The sequence below is a fragment of the Gossypium arboreum genome, chromosome 13 (assembly GCF_025698485.1).
Source record: "Gossypium arboreum isolate Shixiya-1 chromosome 13, ASM2569848v2, whole genome shotgun sequence".
NCBI lineage: Eukaryota > Viridiplantae > Streptophyta > Magnoliopsida > Malvales > Malvaceae > Gossypium > Gossypium arboreum.
In genome coordinates this window covers 60271582-60292837 of record NC_069082.1, presented here as the reverse complement: position 1 = coordinate 60292837, position 21256 = coordinate 60271582, and the positions used below count along the sequence as shown (strand labels likewise).

The following is a 21256-nucleotide window of genomic DNA, read 5'->3' as shown; positions in this document are numbered from 1 at the left end:
ACCACACAAAAACAGCATGCATTTTACTAGTTAATGCTTTGCATATTGTAGCTCAAAACTTATAATATAGCATCAAGCACTCATATGGGTGCTAGGCCGAATGTGCTTGCAATTTCACAAGCATTCTTCAACATCTTCTTCTTTAAACAAACATATTCATCACTTACTTCATAGCCAAAACATCATGTGCAAACATATATATACATATATGAGCATGGCGAATTTCAAGGTGTCCATAGCCATCCAAAACACAAATTTTAACTAACATGCAAGAAGCATGAACCATGCTCATGAATGCATCATGGCGAATATGACAATCATGCCCTTTTCAACTTCAATCATGGTTAAACAAAAAGAAAACTCAAAATCTTACTCAAGAGTAGACAATCCATCATTGCATGCATCATCATCAAGCTTCACACTTAGCATGCAATGGCTTTATCACCATAACAACTTTGGCCAAATACCATTTCCATGGCATAACAAAGATTTGAGCCATGGCTAACATGCACATCAAGTTAGCAACCAAAACATGCATGAAACTCCTAACACAACCTCATACATACCTTAATCTTGATGCCAATTTAGCCAAATCTCCTTCTAGATCTCTTCTAAACCAAGCATGAAGCAAAAATCCTCCCCTTTTTCCTTAGTATTTTCGCCAAGAAGTGAAAATGGATGAACACAACAAAATTTTTCTTCCTTCTTTCTCAACTCACGGCAAGGGGCATCCAAGCTCATCTTTCTCTTTTTTTTTCATTTTTTATGCTTATTTTATTATAATACTTCCTACATGACTCACTAGCCAAACATGTTGGAAACATGTTTTCCTTGCCCATCATGCCCACCTTGGCGGCCATTATAGTCAAATTTGGGAATTTGACATGCAAGGACAACATTTTCCTAGTGTGCATCAATAGGCCACTTCAACATTTACCTATCTCATTTCTAAGTTTTCTCACACAAGTCCTTTCTAGTGAAATTCACCTTTATAACACTAAATCAATCATCATAAAATGTCATACATGAGCACACACATATTATAGGTATCAAAATAAATTTTAATTATTTTTATGCTTCGGTTTTGTGGTCCCGAAACCACATTCCGACTAGGGTCAATTTTGGGCTGTCACAACTCTCCCCACTTAAGAAATTTTCGTCCCGAAAATCTTGCCGTAAATAGGTTTGGATATCGCTCTTTCATAGAGTTCTCGGTCTCCCAAGTAGCTTCTTCTATCCGTGCTTGAGCCATAACACTTTCACTAGCGGAACCCGCTTGTTTCGCAACTCTTTCACTTCTCGTGATAGGATACGAATCGGTTCTTTCTCATAACTCATATTAACTTGAATTTCAATTTCTGATGGACTAATCACGTGCGATGGATCGGATCTATAGCGTCGAAGCATCGAAACATGAAAGACATCGTGAACTTTTTTGAGTTCAGGGGGCAAAATCAAACGATATGCCACTGGACCGACTCGCTCGGATATCTCATATGGCCCAATGAACCTCGGGCTCAACTTGCCCTTACGGCCGAACCTGAGTATCTTTTTCCAAGGCGATACCTTGAGAAACACTTTATCACCCACCTGATACTCGATATCCTTACGCTTCAGATCCGCGTACGACTTCTGACGATCGGAGGCTATCTTCGACTTTCACGGATTACTTTCACTTTCATTCAGCATCTCTAATCAAATCCACCCGAAAATCTTGCTTTCACCAAGCTCAGTCCAAAACAATGGTGTACGGCATTTACGACCGTACAAAGCCTCGTAGGGTGCCATCTTAATACTTGATTGAAAGCTGTTGTTGTAAGCGAATTCAATCAACGGCAAATACCGTTCCCATGAACCACTAAACTCGAGGACGCAACATCTTAACATATCCTCAAGTATCCGAATTATCCGCCGGATTGACCATCGGTTTGGGGGTGAAAGGCGGTGCTGAAATGCAACTTGGTACCCAAAGCTTCTTGCAACTTTTTCCAAAATTGCGAGGTAAATCTCGGATCTCTATCCGACACGATGGAAATAGGCACCCCGTGTAATCTCACAATCTGAGAAACGTACAATTCGGCTAATTTGTCCATTGAAAAATCCGTACGTACGGGGACAAAGTGGGCCGACTTAGTCAATCGATCTACCACGACCCAAACCGCATCCTTCTTACTTCCTGACAATGGCAGTCCGGATACAAAGTCCATTGTGACTCGATCCCATTTCCACTCGGGTATCGTGATTGGTGAAGTAATCTCAAGGCACCGATGTTCCGCTTTCACTTGTTGACATATTAAACATCTCAAACAAAGTTGGAGATGTCTCGCTTCATACCATGCCACCAAAACCGACGCTTTCAAATCATTGTACATCTTCGTACTCCCGGTGGATTGCCATTCGGCTACAATGGGCTTCATTCAAATTATCGAAATGAGTTCAATTCTTTGGAACACACAGACGACTTTTGAACTTCAAACAATCGTCATCATCGATTTGAAATTCGAGTCCTTGTTCGGCACACACTCAAATTTCGTTTTGCAGCCAACTCGTCGTCGACTTTCGAGCTTCTCGAATTTGATGTATCAACAGTGGTTTGGCTTTCAATTCAGCTACTAATACACTATCGAATCGAATGACAAGTGCACGCTCATCGCTCGTAAAGCGAATAATGATTTACGACTCAAGGCATCCGCAACCACATTCGCCTTTCCCGGTGATAATCAATGATCACTCATAATCCTTTAACAGCTCGAGCCAACGTCTTTGTCGCAGATTTAAGTCTCTTTGGGTCATCAAATATTTGAGACTTTTGTGATCCAAGTACACATGGCACCTTTCACCAAATAAGTAATGTCGCCATATCTTTAAGGCGAACACGATGGCGGCCAATTCGAGATCATGAGTCGGATAATTTTTCTCATGTGGCTTTAATTGCCTCGACGCATAGGCCACAACTCGACCTTCTTGCATCAATACACAACCTAACCCAAGTAGGGAGGCGTCGCTATAGATGACAAACTCTTTGCCGGACTCGGGTTGCACTAGAATTGGGGTTTCAGTCAAATAAGTTTTCAGTTGATCGAAACTTTTTTGGCATTTCTCCGTCCATTCGAACTTAACATCCTTTTGGAGTAGCTTCGTCATCGGCGTGGCTATCATTGAGAAGCCTTTTACAAATCGTCGGTAATAACCGGCAAGCCCCAAAAAGCTCCGAACCTCAGTAATATTTCTCGGAGGCTTCCAATTAAGTATGGCTGAAATTTTATTCGGGTCGACTCGAATACCCGATGCAGATACCACATGACCCAAGAAGCTAACCTCTCTAACCGAACTCACACTTGCTGAACTTAGCATATAATTGCTTATCCGTAAAATTTGCAGCACTAACCGCAGTGTTCAAATGTTTGGTCTCATTTCTTGAATAAACCAAGATGTCATCAATGAACACGACTACGAATCGATCCAAATATGATCTGAAGATCCGATTCATTAAATCCATAAATACTACAGGGGCATTAGTGAGCCCAAACGGCATCACTAGGAACTCATAGTGACCATATCTTGTTCTGAAGGCAGTCTTGGGTACGTCCGAATCTCGGATTCGCAATTGATAATAGCCCGATCTCAAATCTATTTTCGAGAACACTGAGGCTCCATTCAGTTGATCGAACAAGTCATCGATACGTGGTAACGGATATTTGTTCTTTATCGTCGCTTTATTAAGCTGACGATAGTCGATCACAACCGCATGGTTCCATCCTTCTTTTCACGAACAACACCGGCGCACCCAAGGCGAGAAACTCGGGCGAGCAAAACCTCTATCCACCAATTCCTCGAATCGAGCTTTCAACTCCTTTAATTCCGTTGGTGCCATACGATACGGAGCTATCGAAATTGGAGTGGTACTAGGTACCAATTCGATGCCAAATTCTATTTCCCGAACAGGTGGTAAACCCGGCAATTCTTCGGGGAAAACATCCGGTATTCACAAACCACCGACACGATTCGGGTTTCTTTTTCGATTCCTTGTCATCGAAAGCACGTGACGCAAGGTACGCCGCACCCTTTCTTACATATTTTCAGGCCAACATTGCCGATATTATAGCGGCAACCCTTTAAGTCCGTAGACTCAACCCGAATTATTTCATTATTCGAGCACCTCAAATCGATAGTCTTGCTCTTGCAATTTACAACCGCATCGTGCATGGTCAACCAATCCAAACCAAGAATAACGTCGAACTCATCGAACGGCAAAAGCATCAAGTCCGCCGAAAACAAGAACCTCGGAACACTAGGGGACTTTTCTTGCACACTTTGTTGACAAGCACGTAATGACCCAAGGGTTTGACACCGAATTACAAACTCAAGAGACTCAATAGGCAAAGTCTTCTGGATGCTAAGGTTTCACATATATATGAATGAGTAGAACCAGGGTCAATCAAAGCAATCACATTTGTATTGAAAAGAGTGAAAGTACCGGTAATTACATCCGGAGAGGCAGATCCTCGGCGTGCGCAGTATGGCATAAGTCCTAGCAGAGCACGAGCCTCGGATCGATGGTAGCATCTCTAGATCCTCTCGACCGCCAATCGACATTGCCCATATTTCTAGGTGGCCTACCTCGGCGATGGTAGCACCGGGTTTCCACTCGACTTACATTCTGTCATGCATCCTCGGGCAATCCTTCATAAAGTGGTCGGCCGATCCACACTTATAGCGAGCGATCACGAAACCAACAGCTCCCGAATGCCATTTGCCACAATGTGGACACTCCGCCCTCTCTCGGCGATCATTTCCACCACCGGCGATCGAGGTGACTCGTGTGGTCACAGGGGGTCGATCGCGTCCTCGTCTAGAAAAGCCCAAACGCCTCTAGATCGGCTCACATCATCTCGAAATCTCTTCGATTCTTGTTGAAGAGACTTTCCGAGGACCTCTTCGAATTCTCCGGTTCCCACATCAGCTTTTTGTTTCTCCTTTCTAAGCTCTTGACTTTACAAGCTCGCTCAACAAGTACTACGAACTCTCGTATCTCGAGAATGCCAACGAACATCCTTATATCATCATTCAGCCCATCCTCGAAGCGTTTACACATAATGGCTTGGACGAAATGCATTCTCGCTGCATCGGCTAAGCCTCACAAATTTTCGTTCGTAGTCGATGAATCGACATCGAACCTTGCTTAAGATCAAGGAATTCCCTCCGCTTTTGGTCGATGAATCTCGATCGATATACTTTTTTGAACTCGGTTTGAAAGAATTCCCAAGTCACTTGCTCTCTAGGCACCACAGAAGTCAGAGTACTCCACCAATAGTAGGCGGACTCGCGTAGCAAGGAGATGGTACACTTTAAGCACTCATCGGGTGTACAGGATAGCTCATCGAGCACCTGGATAGTGTTATCCAACCAAAATTCAGCTCGCTCGGCATCATCATCATCCGTAGCCTTAAATTCAGTGGGCCCATGTTTTCGAATCCTATCGACGGGGCTTACTTGACCTTATTTGGTCACCACCGGAGGTATTGTAGGTGCGGGGTTGCATTTGTCGGGAATGGAGGTTGTGGAACAGTAGTGTTAGTTCGAATGTATTGATTAAACCATTCGTTCATCACACTATAAAAGGCTTGCCTAGCCTCATCATTCGGATTGCTGGCCATAGGTTGAGAGTCCGCGGCGCTGTCCCTTGCGCGGAGCAAGCGCCACACACTCCACATCATCAGCTATCGCCGGTTGGGATCGGGATCCATTGCTATAAACAAACACAAAGTCAAATTGTCAGAAATCACCACACTATCGATTCATCATTTAATGGCATGTATAGCTAGACCCCAAACACATCACGGTAGTCCTAGAATCGACTAAACCTGGCTCTGATACCAATAAAATTGTAACACCCCGGACCCGAGACCATCGCCGGTGTCGGACACGAGGGGTTAACAAGCCAAGTTCACATCCCACCAATTTGACATTTCCAGTCAGGCTGGAAAACTGCGTCACCGTCGCCTTAAAAATCATATCTCGAGTTTCAAAACTCGGAAACTGGTTTTGTAAATTTTACCTGAATTTAGACTCATATATCCATCCATTTATTTATTTCTAGAATTTTTAGTTGGGCCAATTGGTACATTTTATTAGTTAAAGTCACCCATGTTACAGGGATCGACTGCTCTGACCTTTGCGCGTTATAACTTGAATATCTCTCCGTACAGGGCTTTAATACTGGTGCTGTTTGTTTCTAATGAAACTAGACTCAAAATGGAATCTGTACATATAAGGCATGACTCCTAATTCTTTCTGGATAATTTATAGTAAATTTTTAAAGTTGCGACAGGGGATCCAGAAACCGTTCTGGCCCTGTCTCACCATAGCTTTAATATCTCTTAACATGTAACTCCTATGACCATTTCGTTTCTTCGATATGAAAATAGACTCATCAAGGTTCATTTACATAGCTTATTCACTAATTAATACCATTCCTACAAATTTTGGTGATTTTTCACATTCACGTCACTGCAGCTGGCAGCATCTGTTTTTAAGGTAGGTCTTACCTATTTTGTAGTATCCATGAACCAACTAGTCTTGCCATACATAGGTTCATATATGATCATTTTAACCATACCAATGGCTGATCATGTGACCAACACTCCCATTTCCAATCCATAATCACATCATGACACCATATATATACATACAAACCACAAATAGGCTAAGTTCATGCTTCCTTTTACGAGCCATTTTCGCATGGCCGTATACATATACATCACCACATTTTTAAACCAACAAGGGTAGTCCTATACATGCCATTTCAAAGTTCAACCAAAATTTATACCAAAATAGAGGCGTTGATAGTGTGGATGACTTCGACTTTATTGATCCCGAATTCGATTGCTATCGGCGAAATCTATAAAACAGAGAGCCAAAGTAACGGGTAAGCATTTTTATGCTTAGTAAGTCTCAAGGAATATAATCAACTCTAATTACAGCAATACATTCACATAGCCAAATGCATCATTTCATTAATACACATTCTTACTTCACACTTCATCATTATATACTTTCACAAAGTATCAATCAATTCAATAGCTGAAATTCATTAGTCGATTGAGCGAATGTTGCTCAAACATGTCGACTTCCCAATGCACATATAAACGTACCTTATTCTTTGGGCTTTTCGAGTGTACTAATTGAATTTATTACAGCAACCAACACTCACCTCCAGCCCAAGATTCTTCGGAATATAACCGGATATAACCATGTGCACAAATGCCTTCGGGTCTTAGCCCGGATAGAATGACTCGTAGAATGCCTTCGGGTCTTAGCCCGGATGTAGCCACTAGCACAATTGCCTTCGGTCTTAACCGGATATAATTTCAAGCATAATTGTCTTCGGGCTTAGCCGGATATCATTCAATTTCTCATGCACACATACATCAATAATCATTGGACATACATATTTCATTTTCGTTACCAAGGCTCAAACACAATTATAATCACTAGCATAATCGCCTTCGGACTTAGCCCGGTATCATTCAATACTCATACACACATAAATCAATAATCAACACATCCATATTTCATTCCACATAATTCAAGTAAGGTCACTTCTTGAGGACTTACCTCGGATGTTGTCGAACGGCTTTTACGGCTACTCGATCACTTTTTCCTTCCCCTTGTCCAATTGTGGCCCTCTTAGCTCTTGAGCTAATTCAAACAAATTCAATTTATCAAAACCTCATTGTGCTAGCTTATGGCCGAATATGACAAGGAGTTTAAATGGTCATATGGCCACTCTTTAGCTTGAATACACAATGGTCATGCACATTTTATACTACATCAAGCAATTCAATACAATTCATTCGAGCATCAAGGAAAAGCTAAGGCCATCAATAGGTTACCTAAGGCCGAATATACATGTCCATGTTGAGGCCAATTATGCACTTAATACCACACAAAAACAGCATGCATTTTACTAGTTAATGCTTTGCATATTGTAGCTCAAAACTTATAATATAGCATCAAGCACTCATATGGGTGCTAGGCCGAATGTGCTTGCAATTTCACAAGCATTCTTCAACATCTTCTTCTTTAAACAAACATAGTCATCACTTACTTCATAGCCAAAACATCATGTGCAAACATATATATACATATATGAGCATGGCCGAATTTCAAGGTGTCCATAGCCATCCAAAACACAAATTTTAACTAACATGCAAGAAGCATGAACCATGCTCATGAATGCATCATGGCCAAATATGACAATCATGCCCCTTTTCAACTTCAATCATGGTTAAACAAAAAAGAAAACTCAAAATCTTACTCAAGAGTAGACAATCCATCATTGCATGCATCATCATCAAGCTTCACACTTAGCATGCAATGGCTTTATCACCATAACAACTTTGGCCAAATACCATTTCCATGGCATAACAAAGATTTGAGCCATGGCTAACATGCACATCAAGTTAGCAACCAAAACATGCATGAAACTCCTAACACAACCTCATACATACCTTAATCTTGATGCCAATTTAGCCAAATCTCCTTCTAGATCTCTTCTAAACCAAGCATGAAGCAAAAATCCTCCCCCTTTTTCCTTAGTATTTTCGGCCAAGAAGTGAAAATGGATGAACACAACAAAATTTTTTCTTCCTTCTTTCTCAACTCACGGCAAGGGGCATCCAAGCTCATCTTTCTCTTTTTTTTTCATTTTTATGCTTATTTTTATTATAATACTTCCTACATGACTCACTAGCCAAACATGTTGGAAACATGTTTTCCTTGCCCATCATGCCCACCTTGGCGGCCATTATAGTCAAATTTGGGGAATTTGACATGCAAGGACAACATTTTCCTAGTGTGCATCAATAGGCCACTTCAACATTTGCCTATCTCATTTCTAAGTTTTCTCACACAAGTCCTTTCTAGTGAAATTCACCTTTATAACACTAAATCAATCATCATAAAATGTCATACATGAGCACACACATATTATAGGTATCAAAATAAATTTTTAATTATTTTTATGCTTCGGTTTTGTGGTCCCGAAACCACATTCCGACTAGGGTCAATTTTGGGCTGTCACAAAGGGTTCCCAACCTGAGTCATTACGATAGGCCAATTCTCAAAGACACAAAATGATAAAGTTTAAGCCCTATACATGCCATATTCAAAAATATAAATCCAACTATACCGATTGCTTCGGCTAATAGTGTGATCGATATCTTTTACCTTTGGTGATCCTTGAGCTAGATAGGCGGCACTGTAAGGAAATGGAAAGGAAAGGGAGTAAGCATAAAGCTTAGTAAGTTGCACATAAATAAATATACAACACTAAGTCTACCATTTATCAAAAACTCATGATACCAAAGTGGGCATAAGCATGACTTACTCTTCACTTCATACAAATCACATAGCATATACAATGAGTTCACATCTTATACATATGTATCACTTAGGTACCTATAATACTCACAATACAGTTCTACTTTCCTCATTAACTTAAATTCATAACTTTCGCCGTTGAACCATTCTGTGCACTACCAGATATTCCATAAGACTCAAACATGGGTAAGGTGCCGATGCCATATCCCAGACATGTTCTTACATTGGCTATCATCTTCCAGACCGATGCATGTCCCAGACATGTCTTACACTAGCTCACACAAGTGATCCAAATGTTACAGCATGAATCTTCGATTTACTTCCTAAGGTTTCAACAGAAGTTCTACTATCTCAATTTCATAATCAATTAATTCATGCTATATCAATTCAATGATGATTCCAACACATACATCAATAATGTAGTTGTATCATTTACATACAACTTACCTCGGATTTTAAAATGTAGCAAATATACGGTTTAGTCGATTTGCTTGGCTTTCCCCCCGTCTTGGTTTTGATTTAGAAATTCTTGATCTATATTAGCAAAAATAAACTCATTTAATCACTAATTACAATTAGGCAATTAAAAATTTACACCTTTGGTAAAATGACCATTTTTCCCTAGACTTTGGCAAAATGACCATTTTACCCCTATGCTCGAAAATTGATTTTTATCGAATTTCTTCGTACCTTAAGCATATATGAACTCTTTTTAATCTTATATCAACTCCAAATTCTCTCTATTTCACACAATTATCACTTATTTTGCAACTTGTGCAAAATAGTCCCTTTAAGTGTTTTCATGCTAACACCTTTCACAAAAGTTATTTATAAGACAACCAAGACTCATTTTCTTCCATAAAAACTCATAAAATGGCACAAATTATTTCATGGCAAAACCCTAAACTCTTGATCATTTTGGAAAATAGACCCCTCATTAGAAAGCTCGTGTTTCTAGTGTCTCAAAAATGTAAAAAGCATTGAGCGAAACTATCAAAATCACTTACTTGAGAGGGATAAAAGTTGCTGAAATTTTTGAAGCTTTCAAACCCCAAAAATGGCTGATAATTTCGGTGGGAAGAGATGAGAAGAAAAGAAAGTTGACTACTTTTTCTATTTTAGTCAAAATAAGTCACCTAACATACCAAACTTAAAGATTTTGTCCCCTCTTTGACTCTATGGTTGGCCAAGCACTTTTAAAAAGGACTAATCTCCCTTTAAAGACCTCGAATTTTTGGTTCTCTAGCTATTTGACACCTTTAGCTATCAATTTAGGACTTTTGCATTTTATGCGATTTAGTCATTTTTCGCAATTGGGCTCACAAACGTTAAAATTAGCTCACCAAATTTTTCATGCACTAAAACAGCCATGGCATGACTCTATTTTAAAAATAAAATAATTCCTCCAACTTCATATTTGTAGTCCCGAGACCACTATTCCGACTAGGCCCTGAATCGGGCTGTTACATGTTTGCTAAATGAACTCTCAAAGAGAGGATGAAAAAATGAAGAGAATGGAGGGCTTAGGTGTGGAAGAGATAAGAGAAATGTGAGTGAATGTTGAGTGATGAGGGTTGAGAAATGAATATGGTATTTATACATGAGGGAGAGCTTGGGATTTTTCTGAAAATAACATAATCATCCCTTGAATCCCTCGCATGCATGGCCGGCCACATTTTATGGAAAAATGGTTGATTTTTTTTCATGATATCAAACTTGATTCTTGCTTGATTTGTGGCATTAGTTGGATGGAAACCTTGGGGTTTGACTAGGGCTGATTTGTAATTTTTTTTCACATGTAAGGACCCTCAAATAATTATTTCAAATTTGATTGAGCTGCTCTACTAAGTCATTGTTGAATTTGGGCTTGTTTCCCCCTTAATGGACAGTTCTGGGCTCCAATGTGAAGGCAAACTTGTTCTTTTCAGCAACCCACTTCCAAGCTAGGTTAAACTAAATTCTTTGAGTCCAATTCTTTGGCTTTGTCGTCCCATGCTAATGGATATTAGCTCATGTGCATGTGCCACTCATATTGACTTCGAACATCAAGCAAATTAGTATGCCAAGCTGAAACAATTGTAGTACAAATTATGAAATTTTGAAATTCAGCAACATAGAGTAGAATTATGTGAATTTAGCACTGATTTACTCAAAAATTATAATCTTGCTTTAACTATGCCAAGATTCTAATTATGTACTAAAAATACATAATTAGCTATCAAAATACTTGGGATTTGCATAAATTCTAAGTAAAAAGGTGCTTTAAAAATCTAAATAATTTAAATTTATCATTTCTACACGCCATCTTTATCTTATTTCATCTGTCTTCCTTCTTTTCTTTAGTTTTCCATTTGATTTTTGTTGTTGTTTTTATCTAATCTTTGTTTGATTTATTTCCAAGTCTTAATCAGTAAAGAAAACACGTTCTCCCACATCAAGAAACATTAAAAAATAGTTCTTTTCTTTTCTTGTTGATTTGAATTCTTTTATTGCAAAACAGTTTTTATTTTGCTTAATTATTCATTCTAGCAAATTGTTTTATTGTTTGTGTTCCAGATCTAGTTGGAGGTCTTCTTTTTGTTCAAGAATTGTTTCTTCTCTACCAAGAAATTCTATTCTATTCATTCTTGGACTTCTTCTTGGCCATCGTTTCTTCTTTTGTTCTTTGATTTTTTTTCATTCAATTTAGTCAAAACTAATTTTTTTTGTTTCTTTTGGTCAAATCTAAATTCAACAATCTCTTTTTCACCAAGAACGGTCCAAAAAACTCTTATTTGCTTGGATCTATTAATAATTCTTTGTTTTCTTATCTTGGCAACCCTAATTTGGTTAGAACTCATCAAGAACAAGTCTCTACATAGTCGAGTTAGACTCTTTCTCAAGAATCCTAATTTGATTCAGATTCCTCGTTCTTTTCTATCTTAATTACTTATTTAGTTGTTGCCCTTTTAATTCTTAGATCTGGATTGTTTGTGTTTTCAAGTTGTGTCAAACTCCAAGTTTCCTTCATTCGTCTAGAGCTTTAGACCAAATCTACGACTTGGATAAACTTACGATCTTGTTCCACACACATAAGTTATAAATAATAAAAAAATTAATGATATAATCAAACTTCCCTTGTTTTTTTAATCACTAAACAAACAACATCATGAATGAAAATTAACTTTTAGAGCATATTGATATGAAGAATCAAGATGAATAAGTTCTTATCTCTGGTAAGTGCTTATTGCTAAAATTTCCAAATCTTCCCAACAAAGAAGAACCGAAGTGCTTTTTTTTTTAACATATATTCTATTTTTATCAAAATTTTCCAAAAAAAAAAGACTTGACGCCCTTATTTTTTGTACATATAAATGAACCCAAGTTCATACTTCTTTTAAAAATAAATATACTTACTAAGTTTAAAAGTTTCCAATTAAGATTAATTGAAGTTCTTATGTAGATTACATGAACTATAAAAAAATTCAGATATTTTCCAATAAACATACATATAGAAAGTTAGAAACAGAATAGCCAACCAACCAAAAGAGTAACTCAATAGGTTAATGTGCCACATCAACAATCCGTTAGTGGATTAACGGAATTTTTAATGACAGTGACTAATTCAAACAATTATCCTAATTAGAGTGACTAAATTGAAAAAAAATAGAGTGATAAAAATAGGATAAATCTTATTTTAGAGTGACCATGAGTGTAGTTTACCCTTATTTTTTTTAGTTATTTTCTTACATGTCAATGTATTGTAATTTAAAAGTTGGATAAGTCAAAATTTGAGGGAAAAAACAATAGAAAAGTTGGACATGTCAAAAATATGTTAATAGTGGACTTTAATTGATTGATATCGAAAATCAATGGTTGGAAAGGTTGATGCAGCAATAGGTTGGATTGTCCACTCAATTCCCCCTCTTTTTCTCCGAGAAGTCTAAGGAAAAAACTTACAATTTCGTTTTGCTAGTTTCCAAACATGGGTAGTCATGATCTCTTCTTGTTTTCTTTGGCTCCAAAACCGCCTCCTCCAATGAGGAGTCCTTCAATCTACTGAAGGTTCCCCTCAGCTCCTACGCCAAATTTGCCTCATTTGCAATTTTCTTGAAACCCCCACGCCTAGAGGCAACTTCAACGACAACTCTTCCATTCAAAATACTGAGTTTCGGGAATTTCTAGATTCGCAATCCTGGCGAATAACATGAATTGTTTCCCTTGTTTCTCAACACAAAAAGGCAAAAAAGAAAACGGTAAAAGGGATCATGACTCTTCCGCTGACGAACTTATTCGAGCCAGAATACTTGGTATGCCCTGCCTCGCCGTTCCCTCTTTTCTTTTTGTTTTCTAAGGAAATAAAAAATTACCGAAACTTTATTTGTGTGGAATCAAAATAGATTAATTAGAGAAGACAACTTAACCATTTAATTACTTTGATGGGAGGGGTTCTATAATTCATGAATATTATAGGATTATGGGATTAGGAAAGTTCCCTAAATCCAATTTTATGTTTCTTATAGTATAACCAGGAAAAAAATGAAAGCGAAAATATCAAAAGTATTATGTTTCTTCATCACGGTGAGATGTAGGATAACGACTTTTATATTTTACATCGCACTACGCCTTGTAATCTTCCAAAATCTTCAAAATATTTACATTAATGCATGCATGATAATCACAAACATATAATTTATAATAAATTAAAAAGTTGAACCCAAATTGTAGTTTATTGATTGAATACTCATATTTTCAAATTTAAATTATAATTACAAAAATTGTGAGCAATAACCAAATACATTGAAAACAAAAATTAAATGTTAAAATTTACAATATTTTGCAAAAGTAAAAATTGTGTTTTTGCTTCTTCTGTTTTCATTTATTTATCTCTCCTTTCCTTTATTTTTCATTATTTTTATTTTATTTCTCTTTCCTGTCTTTTCTCGCTAAACGAATTTTAATCACTGAATCACTTTTATGGTACATCTTAATTTGAATAAACTTATGCTTATCGAATACCAAATGAAGCTGGGTTCAGATTTACCATAGCGTAGTTCTATTTTTCAAACAATGAAAATAAGAGATATGCTAAAATTAGAATATGAATCTTACTAGATGTCATGTCATAACTACATGATTTTGTTGAGTTAAATCCAAAATTCCCGTTCAGTAGTTTATCGATTATTATCTAAAGAAAACAAAATATTGGATATTGTGCAAAGTCATTTAACCTGTTGTTTTGTGTGTTTGTGGGAATAGCTAGTATGGAGGAGAACCAAGCAGAGCATGCGAAAATTGCAGCTCAAAGATTCAGTTTCCGAGATCTAGCCGCTGCAACCAAGAATTTCCGTCAAGAATGCTTGCTGGGTGAAGGTGGTTTCGGAAGAGTTTACAAGGGAACTCTTCAGGCTAATGGCCAGGTGCTCTTTTAATTTATTTGATCCCCTTAATTTTTTTTTTCAAAAAAATAAAAAATGATTCCAAAGTTCATTCAGAATGTCAGATCTATTTTACAACATATTCATTCATTCGAAATCTAGGGATCAAAATATAATTAGATTAAGAACTTATGAAGAGATTGAAATGTAACTTTATATAATTGATTTTTTCTTTTTGGAATTTGGAGATATATAGGTGGTTGCTGTAAAACAACTCGACAGGAATGTAATGAAAGGATGCAAGGAGTTTCTTGTAGAGGTGGCTCGACTGAGCCTCTTACAGCATGCAAATCTAGTTAATCTCATTGGATACTGTGCTGATGGAGATCAGAGGCTGTTGGTCTATGATTTCATGCCTGGGGGTTCCCTTGAAGATAATCTACTTGGTACATACAAACTTGTTTAATTTTTCCATAGATATTATCATCATCGTTATTATTATCTGTCTCGGTTTCAATAGCATCCCAACATTAGACTCAATGACTTGGGAGATGTGGATTGAAAATTGAAAATCAGTTTTAATATTTGTAGTGTAATTGCAGCTCCCAAGGATGAAGAGAAGCCACAATTAGATTGGTTAACCCGAATGAAAATAGCATATGGGGCAGCTCAAGCTCTAGAGTACTTGCACGATAAGGCCAATCCTCCAGTAATATACCGTGATCTCAAGTCCTCAAATGTTTTGTTGGATGAAGAATTCAACCCCAAACTGTCTGATATTGGACTGGACAAGCTTGACCACTCATCAGAAAAGATGCCAATGCAATCGAGGGGGATGGGGACATATGGCTACAGTGCTCCAGAGTATTCAAGATCAGGTAGACTCACAACTGTTGCGGATGTATACAGTTTTGGGGTGGTTCTATTGGAGCTTATCACCGGAAGAAGAGCCATTGACACTACCAAACCTGTGGAGGAGCAAAATTTAGTTGCTTGGGTAAGCAAACGTACGTGTTTCTACGTACAACTAATATTGTTATCTTTATTGCTATAGAAACTAATAGTAAACACTGATTGTGTTTGGAACAGGCTCAACCATTGTTCAGGGAACCAAAAAAGTTCCCAGACATGGCAGATCCTAAGCTTAAGAAGCGATTCCCAGAAAGGGGTTTGAATCAAGCAGTTGCAATAGCAGCCATGTGCCTGCAAGACGAAGCTGCTGCCCGTCCTTTGATGAGTGACGTGGTGACGGCATTGAGTTATCTTTCAGTTGCCTCGGAAGAGAATAAAATTCCTCCCGCTCTCCCTCCTTCTCTCTCATCTAAATTGCATTGCATCTCAGCTAAGCTGAGTAGGGAGTGTGGTGGTGGTAATCAGGAGATGGTGGACGAGCAAGGTGATCATTCCCAATCGGATACCGAATTGGACGTTAATGATCGAAGTGATAAAGAAAGTGTTTCTTCCCCCCGCAGTAGCAGCAGCAACGCCAAACCTCAACCTCATGAAAAAAAGCGCCTTTGACTCATGATTCTATACAATAACAATAATGATATAATAGTAGAAGACGATGACGACAGTGATAATGGAAGTGGCTCTTCCATAGAGGGATCTAAGCAGGAAGCTGGGGTTCGGTTCATGATGATTGTTGTGGAGTAATCCATAAACTAAATGCCAATCTTAACATACTTTATAGCAAGGATTCCCAAATACGGTTTGCTCCGTTGATCCAGAACAAGCTGAAGAAGTTGTTCCTTTACCTTAAACAATTGCAGAGATTTCTTTTTATCTGAATATTGTTTTCTTCTTTCTCCATGTCTTTATTTCTGCTTTTTTGTCTTCTTTTGTATCAAACCATTGAAGAGGGTAAGAGATCAAACTGCCACGATCGGCGGTTACAATTTTTCTTTTTACCATTACAAATCCAAGAAAAATATAAATAGGATTAATGAATTATTTAACGTTGAGAATTGCGCCTAATTATCACTTTGCGTGTTTGATTAAAAGTGCTAAAAATTTAAGCATCAATTTTTAATACTCAATTTGATATCCATTCAATTCAAAATTATTTAGTAAATTATTAATAATATAAGTATTGAATAAAATTTTAGATTGTGTTGGTTGCGGTACCAAACCCTCTAAAATAAAACACTTTTCATTTATACTTTTTTAAACTTTTAAAATTTAAATTTGTAAGATAAAATTACACTTTGACCTTCTAAAATGATAAAATTTAATTTAATTCTTTAAAAATTATATGATATAGATTATTAAAATGATGAAATTACATATTTGTTATCGTAAAAATTACAATTTAATTTCGCCCCTAAAAATTTTCTAACTTCACCGCTGATTGAGTCTTAGCTCGATTGGCATGAATATTGTTGCCCATACAGAACATGTGAATTGATTGCAATCAAGAGTATTATCCTTTTATTTATGGGTTTGGGAGGAGTTATAGGTAATTCTAAGACTTGTCTTAAAATGGAACAAATATAATCTGAACCTATAATGAGATTGGACAAAAAAATTATTGAATATAATTATATTGTTTGATAAAAGTAAATATTAATATTTAAAAGATTATTTATAGTAAATATTAATATTTAAAAGATTATTTATTTTTAGTTTTAATATTATAAATATAATACTTTATATTATTTTGGATAATTTTGGATAAAAATAAACATGCTAATTTGAATATCTAATTTTTAAAAAGAAATGATAATTTATTTTATGTTTTGATAAAATAAAATAAACTTAATATATTTTACATTAAGTGATAAGTAGATGCCACCTATCTACTTATCTTATTCAACACATTTTCTTGAAAATTTTATATTAAGTAAAAATTTAAAATAATTATCAAACACATTTAAAATATTAAATGTTAAAAATTTTCATTTTAATGGTTTATTAAATATACCCTTAAAGTTTACAACCGTACATCACATTGCTCTAACCATTGACGTAGTTAAAAAAAAGCTAACATGATGTGCTCCGAGTGAGCCACGTCGCATAATGTTTTTTAATAAATTTAAAGAAATCAAAATAATTTGGGAAAAAATAAAAAGATAGAAAAAGTTTTAGAAAATTCTCAAAATTTTAAAATTAGAAAATATAAAATTTATAAAAATTTAAATATATATATATACTTCTCTTTTAAGTAAATATATAAAACACAAAAGGAAAAACCTAAAATTAGCAAAAATTGAGAAAAATTCTAAATTTAAAAAAATAAAAATATTAAAAATTCCATGGAATTCAAAAATATACCTTCCTTTATTAACATATACACTTTTTTTTTTAATGTATATAAAATAAAAAGCGAAAATTTTCAAAAAATTAAACAAAATTGGAAAATATAAATAAATTTTAGAAATTTAATTTTTTTCATTTTAAAAATATATAAAATACAAAAATAATCAAAATTTCAAAAATTTATGTAAATATACATTATATATACATATGTAATATGGTTTATATATTAAAAGTAAAAAATGTATTTTTGACAATAATAAGGTAATCTCTTGAATCTTATTAATAGACCTTAAGGGTATATATATTTATATAGTAGTAGTTACTTAGGAATCAAATTACTAAAAGATAATATCTCAAAACAATATCCTATTAGGAACCAAATTGCTAAGAGATAATATCTTATAATATCCTACCATCTCTCTTCAAGTTGGAGCATGCAGATCATAAATGTTCAACTTGCTGAGAAGATATTCAAATTGTGATTTACCAAGCGCCTTTGTAAAAATGCCAGCCAACTAAATGGAGCCAGGACATAAGAAGGTGCAATCAATTCATCATGGATTGCATTCCTAACAAAGTGACAATCCACTTCAATATGTTTAGTATGATCATGAAATATGAGATTCTGTGCAATATGCAACATAGAATGACTATCACAAGATAAAAGAATTGCTTTAGGATGATGAACACCTAAGCTCATTAGCAAGGCCTTCAGCTACTTGAGCTCACAAATAACGGAAGTTATAAACCTATACTCAGCCTTAACAGAAGAAGGGGAAACAATATGTTGTTTTTTAGTTTTCCAAGAAATAGGAAATTGTCCTAGAAAGATAAGCTAACTAGTAAGCAAATGCTGAGTTAACGAACAAGCAGCCCAATCCGAATCACACCACCCTTTCAAGGACAAGTCACTATTAGATCTCAAAGGAATCCTTTGGCCAAGAGAGCTTTTCAAGTAGCAGACAATATGCGGAGCTGCGTTCTAATGCTTCTGCCTCGGCTCATGCATTAACTGGGATAAGACATGAACCGAGTATGCCAAATCTGGTCTAGTCACTGCCAAATAAATCAAATGACCCATTAACCATCTATATGGTCTAGGATCAGACAAAATTTTCCCTCTAGCGTGAGCTAATTTATGATTTTTCTCTATTGGTGATCCTACGGGGTTTGCTCCCAAAGGACCACATTCGAAATAATATCAAGTGTATATTTCTTTTGACAAAGAAATAACCTCAAAGAGCTATTAGTTACCTCTATCCCCAAAAAATATTTCAACATACTAAGATCCTTTATATGGAAGCAAGAACTGATATACCCCTTAAAAGTTCTCAAAGCAGCAGAATTGTTCCCAAAAATAAGAAAACCATCAACATAAACTAGCACATTAATGCGTATAGATCCCTTAGTGTATGTAAAGAGAGAATAATCAGAATATGATTAGAGAAATCCATACCCTTTAAGTACAGTAATAAGGTTCACAAATGAGGAGCCTATTTCCAACCATACAACGACTTGCGCAAACAACAAACCATTCCAAGCTTATCAAGAGCGAAACTTGGAGGAAGCTGCATGTAAACCTTTTTATCAAGATCACCATGCAAGAAGACATTATGGACATCCCTTTGATGTAACTCCCAATTTTTTGAAGCTGCAATAGCTACGAAAGCACAAACAATCACCATTTTCGCCACAAGTGCGAAAGTTTCATTATAGTCAATACCTTCTACCTTGTGATTACCAAAAACAACATGACAAGCTTCAAGTCTCTTAATACTTCCATCGAGGTTATATTTAATCTTCTACACCTATTTACTACCTAGTGCTTTCTTTCCAGGAGGAAGTGTTTCTATAGACCAAGTGCCATTATCCTTCAGAGCACAAATCTCCTTTTCCATAGCATCACGTCATACAACATCCTTCACAGCCTCTTTAAAAGATAGTGGCTTGACCCTTGCAGTAATAACTACAATAAAATTTTGGTGTTTCATAGTAAATTTGTCACAATTAATATAATGCGTTATAGTAAATGAAACACCTGAGGAAGGCTCTGAAGCAGGTGAGGCAGAAGAAGGATTCTTCTTTATGACGGTATGAATAATAAAATCCCGAAGCTTTATAGAGGGAAAATTATCCCTATGCCCTAGCCCCAATTCAGGCACATCATTACTCAAAGCCCCCTATACCACCATGTCATTAAGGGAAGAAGAAGATACCACATATGTCGGAGAACTCACAGGTGGCGAACTCACAGACTGCGAAGTAGCAAGCGAAGGAATTATTACAAGTTGCAACACATTTGACTCACCAATATATGTATCAAAAATTGCGTCTGCACTCTCATATGGCAAGGCAACATTGTCAAGCTCAATGGTTGCAGCATTTCCATCCAAATACAGAAAAATATCCTTAAAAAGTTTCACATCACAGGACACAAAGAACTTCTTAGAATCCAAATCATATAAATACCAACATTTTTTCCAAAAGGGTACCTAACAAAAACACACTTTAGACTTCAACTAGCGAACTTATCACCCTTAAAACGTTGATTATAATCGAAACATAAGCAACCAAATACACGAATATAATCAAACAAATGAGGGCTACAAAATAACATTTCATAAGGTGTTTTATTGTGAAAAGAAAGTGAAGGAGTTCGATTAATGACATGAGAAGTAGCCAACACACACTCCCCAAAAAAAATCAAGGAAAATTTTCTTAGAAAAGCAAGCATGAGCTACATTTAAAATATGTCAATGTTTCCTCTTCATTCCCTCATTTTATTGAGGAGTACCAAAATAAGATTTTTGAAAAATAATGTCATTTCCAAGAGATTATGAATTCACCTAAGACTCACCTACTGCAACTACCATATTCAGACTCAAACATCAAATTCGAACTGGCAGCAATAGTTCTTAAAGAACATGAATTCGCCATTAATACCTATTTACAAATAGATTGCTAACATTTCATCTACAGAAAATCCCCATGTAAGGATTCTTATTTATATCTTACTATCTATATACTTCATAGCATCATGGCTCTTAACATATAAAGCTACCAAACTTACTAGGAGAGAGAACATCCTCTATCTATTCCTAAGAATCCTTAACTTTCAGTTTACTTAAGAAGAGCAACCAACAATTAGCGTATTTAAGAAAAAAAAGAATTAAAGAGTAATCTTTAAAGAAGAAAAAATTTCTCATGAACCCTTCATACATACATATATAATTCACTCTCGTTTAGTGGAATTTGAC

General features: G+C 36.2%; 1 protein-coding gene across 1 annotated transcript; it reads left to right on the top strand.

Moving 5' to 3' along the window:
• The first annotated feature begins 13190 nt into the window (after positions 1-13190).
• LOC108461914 (receptor-like kinase LIP2) lies at positions 13191-16718 on the top strand. Its single transcript, XM_017761897.2, has 5 exons — positions 13191-13673; positions 14623-14783; positions 14998-15187; positions 15344-15738; positions 15831-16718. Exons 1-5 carry the CDS (start codon positions 13571-13573, stop codon positions 16260-16262), a joined length of 1281 nt encoding a protein of 426 aa, XP_017617386.1. The 5' UTR covers positions 13191-13570; the 3' UTR covers positions 16263-16718.
• Positions 16719-21256: the final 4538 nt, after the last annotated feature.